The sequence below is a fragment of the Ylistrum balloti genome, unplaced genomic scaffold (assembly GCF_031769215.1).
Source record: "Ylistrum balloti isolate Yb309-2 unplaced genomic scaffold, AGI_CSIRO_Ybal_v1 Utg370568, whole genome shotgun sequence".
In the NCBI taxonomy this organism is placed as follows: Eukaryota; Metazoa; Mollusca; class Bivalvia; order Pectinida; family Pectinidae; genus Ylistrum; species Ylistrum balloti.
The window spans coordinates 753,613-758,501 of NW_026782356.1; the positions used below are offsets into that span (position 1 = coordinate 753,613).

Below are 4,889 nucleotides of genomic sequence, written 5' to 3' on the forward strand. Positions count from 1 at the left end.
ATGGCATAATATGGACAATTACGTTATGTCATGAATTGAAATTGTCGCAAACAAAATAGCTGCATCTTTTTTATTTTGTCCTCCAAATTTTTACTTTTAAACGTGTCAAAACGCTTTTTCTGCAATAAGAAGTATCTTTAATTTTTAAATTTTAATTATTGCTCTTTAAGCACTACATTTGCGATATATTGATTCAGCATTTCAGAGAAGGCACGGTTTGATTTTTTTTCAATGCAAAAAATCCATCCGTCTAGAATAGATTTGTTAATATTGACATGTATTAGGAAACTTGTACACAATTGTCTTATATATTTAAATCGTCGCGGTTACATTACACTTAATGATACATAACAATATATTGAATTGTTGGTATTTATATTTTCAGTTTGAATCTATCAATGTTGGGAAGCGTTGTAGGACTAATGCATTAAGGAAAGAAGTGGAAATCGAACTGTAAACAAAGTGAAATAAAGATCCTTTATGGAAAAATTCAACTTATTCTTCGTTCCTGAAACATTTGTGTTTGAAACAAATTTTCTTCTTCTTTTTTAAAAGGGACTGAAAGCAAGTGAAATGTTTGAAGATTTACTTTAATATGCAAATATCTTTTTATCATGTCAAATACATGAAGGAAACAACAGAAAGAGTGTCATCTTGTCCTTGACAATAATTTACATTTGTATCACATTTGCCTTTGAACAAAACGATTTATGCGTTTCACAATCAACACTTCTATCTCGCCAAGTCTTTCGATTCCAATATTGGGATATGTTTCGACTCTTGTCCTTAATGATATTTATTTTCCGTATATAACTGTAGAAAAATAAACATTAATACCTTGGTAAAGAGTTGGTGGGTTACATTTCTATTTAAAGAACTCTTTGTAAATGCATTTTGAGTTCTCAATATCTTAACGAGTTCATCACCAGTAGAAATCGGATGTTTCCGAGTTCCCAGAATAAAAAAAGTTTTTGTTAACACCAAACTCGTCTACAATAAAACAAAGTTTTAAACATAGATGATTTATATGAGTGAACTTATTTGTAACCGGATATAAATATATTATAAATATAGATATATAATTATATATATATTTGTAAATCACAAAGGGTTTGTCGAGTCAGCTAATATGGGGAATTCTGTCTCAATCTGGGAACTGCCATGTGATCGTGGAACTTCTGGTGTCCATATTTTTGCCACCATTATATTCTTTCGTCCATCCAAGGGCATTTTCTCGTCCCTCCACGATAAAGAATGTCCAGTCAAGGGCGGTAATCCAAACATTTCACTGTCTTCCATGGATGAGCCTAAACACGTGCAAAAACAGAAAAAAATTAGTCACGTGATAGTGGGCAGCAATTTATTATTGTAAGAGAAATCGACGAGCGTTTGAAATGAGCCGTGAATAAACATTGCAGAGAGTCGGTAAACATCGGCAATCGTCGGCAAACAAATCGTCCGTTTCAAGTAGATAGCAATGCTCGTTTAGTTGCTTTAATTAAGACCGTCTTTATCAATAAATTGTAGCATCGTGTTTGTCTTAAAAGTTTGGGAATGTTAAAATACCCCTATAACGACCCCTTATAAACAGCACAGCTCATAAGTCAGAAAACCGTTGCCCCGTTTGGAAACAATACATACTCCAAGATGACATATATGAAGACCAAAGTGTTTGTTCGCTTGTGAACATGTGCTCTTAATATGTTTGCCTTTTAGCACTATTTTGAATCTGTAGTTATATGCAAAGTCTGAGAATGACAATTATTTTTCAGACATAATGCCTGTACTGAATACAGCCCTCTAACAGTCAAATTTATCATTTGGAATATGTCATATTTTTCTGAACCCAGTAATCAGTTTATATAAAAGAAAAAAAAGAAAAGAAAAGAGAAAAAATGATATGCAAAACGAAATGAATTGTGATAATTATAACTAAAGCCGTATAGAAAATAACCAAAGACATTTACTTAAAACCAAAACCAAAAAACGTGAAGGAAATTGATATATATTACACATCATGAAATATCCCTATAATCTTGTTAAATATAAACTTATGTTTAAAGGAAACGATATCTCTACACGTTCCTATTGGTTCCATGTAAAACATCAAGATACTTGCTTATTTCAGTATCAACTGATTCCAAACCAACTTTCCGTATCATAAAACTTCATATTTGTTTTAACATTTGTGTTTGTATGATTTTTTAAGAGAAGACAACTCCAACTTTATCCTGTAACATAAATTTCTGAAATACTGTTTTTGATAATAGAACTATACGCTCTCCATATTTATTTGTCGGTATTATGGTAAGATTTCTGGTGTGTTTTAACTGTGGTTTATGGTAGAAGTGGGGTCATATACCTCTGTTAAAGTCAGATTTCTTGCTGTTTTACTTACCTGTTTTAACTGTGGTTTGTGGTAGAAGTGAGGTCATATACCTCTGTTAAGGTCAGATAACCTGCTGCTTTAATGACATGTGAGGAACCTCAGCGCTACTTCACTAACACGTGTTTCTCTATGGGTTTTTGGTATAAAGTGACGCTTTATTTTTTTTAACTCTAAGAGCTGACAAACCTCCCATACAACGTATTAGTAGGTGATGTTTTGTACCTGAAAACCCGTACTCAATAGACAAACACAAATATGTAATATACTTCTTAGTATATGTTGAATGTTTATTGATGAAAATAGAATGCTTTTTGTAATACAGATATCCCCAAATGTAAGAACATATATTTTTTTTCAGAGTAAGGAATGCATTCAGTTAAGAGTGTGATTTCAAGTATTAAAGCAGATTTGTTCATCTGTACATAATTTAGTCATTTTTTTCATATTGTATCAATAAAATATATCACTTAACTAAACATTATTTAGAAAGCTTGTTCGTTATTCTTATTTTTTTATTTTTTTAAAAAATGTTATGCGAAGGTTTTAAAGAAATCCGAACGATAAAGATGTCACGTGCGGGTTATATACCACATGATGGCACATTTTCTCGCTGAAGAGAAAATCAAAAATATTTAATGGGCCCTCATAGATAACGGTATGTTGAATATAACATAAATTAAAAGCATTCGCCATTATAGTAATGATCTCGATTTAAAGACTTTTCTTACACGTCTTTCCCTTATCGCTAGCGGTACTGTATCAGCCTGGTTTTAATAGTTTCAGTTCATTCCTTAATGTAAATTCGCTTATTGTTGCGACTTGATACATTTTTTACAAAAAAAAAAAAAAAAAAAATCACCATATTCTTTTTCTACCACATATCAGTAACGGTGATACTTAACTATCTTTTATGATCAGTATTATCTGGCCTCAAATTAAATAAAGACAAGAAGAACAAGAATTACGGTAATGACAAATAGAAAATCTGAGAAAAATCACTTACTTGTATGATAATGGATAACCACTTTCCTTGTCTGTAATCCTGAATTAGGGTTCAATCTTTCCTGATTGTCCGAGTCGGTTTGTACTAAGTCTGATAGAAATGCTATATATCCTATAGCCAATCTCAGCGTGTCCACCTTAGATAACCGTTTCTCATACGGTAATGTAGGGATGTGGGTACGAAGTCCTTCAAACGCTTCATTAATGGACTGCATTCTTTTTCTTTCTCTTTGGTTAGCAGCCTCTCTCTGTTGTACAAGCTGATACGGACATCGTCGGCGTTTTCGTCGCCGTAGTCCTTCATCGCTTTTCCGACAACTGGAGGACAACGATTCATTAGAAAATGGTGAAAGACTGTCACTGAATGATGAGTAGGGTGAAACGGGTGACAGGGAAAATTCATCGTTAAGAGCTGAATCAAAATTGTCAAAGTCTGTTTCATCCATTTTGTTTTTTAAAAATATTGTTTTATAAAACAACTTCGTCAAAAAACATGACCTGTTTAACTTCGCAACATCCTACCAGCTACATTCGGTTAAGGAGTAATTCGTCTTCATGTAGAAATTAATGAAAAATCAGTTTATATTAAAATGCTGCTATGTAAATAAAGAGCTCGTGTTGATCACATTTAGCCAATCAGAATCGCCGAGTGTCGCGTGCCAGGCAGGATATCAAGGTGGCAGTGTGCATACACGCGACCTTTCCGACCAAATACGCCCACACCAATTCGGAAATCTGAATTATGAATTGAATGCATCCGAAAGAAGAGACTTACGGTGTTTTAAGTGGCCACTTTACACATTGTCATCACAAAGCGATCACATCTTAGACTAGGTTTTATGACCGTTTGGTCCTGCTATTGACCTTCTAGTCACATAGACGGTAGAGAACGCACTTCAGATAAATCCCTGTTAATCTCCGATAAATTTTGCTTTCAGAAACTAGCAAAGCAGTTAATCTGTTCACGTACAGAATATGTAAATTTCTATTTAACTTTCAATAAATAAACCTGCACCATGAACAAATAATGTTACTTATATACAGTTTCTGAATTCTGTATATCATGTCGAATCTGATTGAATTAAGATTGGATCTATAGGGTCAATATAACGAAGTCTGAAGTGAGATGAGACGACAGGTTGTTTGAATTGAGATCGATTGTTTCCAATGATAATCACAAATAACACACAATGTCGTGGACATATGGTTACATTTAAAAAGTATACTTTTTTCCCAATTAGACACTCACTACAGATTTTATACTGGAAAATTATTTCCTGTCTGGATTTTTTTTTATTTTTAGGCAAGAGGAAAGCTCAAACGTTCTTTTAAAGGTAAGTTAAATAAAATCTAATTAAGCGTACTGATATAACATATGTTTTGTTTTTACATTGTGACAATGAAAACAAAGAATATATTAAAAGTTTAAATCTTCTAAACTGAGGAACAAAAACAGCTAATACAGCCTCAGAAATCGGACGATCGTTCTTGTTTATTA

The 4,889-nt window shown here is 32.8% G+C and overlaps 1 protein-coding gene across 1 annotated transcript; it reads right to left on the reverse strand.

The window, feature by feature from the left end:
- Positions 1-1,101: 1,101 nt before the first annotated feature.
- On the reverse strand, positions 1,102-3,837 carry LOC132556452 (pancreas transcription factor 1 subunit alpha-like). The gene is made up of 2 exons (XM_060220863.1): positions 3,393-3,837; positions 1,102-1,307 (listed from the first exon to the last, which is right to left on the reverse strand). The coding sequence occupies exons 1-2, from the start codon at positions 3,835-3,837 to the stop codon at positions 1,102-1,104; spliced, it is 651 nt and encodes a 216-aa protein (XP_060076846.1).
- Positions 3,838-4,889: the final 1,052 nt, after the last annotated feature.

Coding starts and splice junctions, on each gene's coding strand:
- LOC132556452 (XM_060220863.1), bottom strand. CDS start 3,837: ATGGATGAAACAGACTTTGACAATTTTGATTCAGCTCTTAACGATGAA. Junction 1,308..3,392: donor GGTTATCCATTATCATACAA/GTAAGTGATTTT, acceptor GCACGTGTTTAG/GCTCATCCATGGAAGACAGT.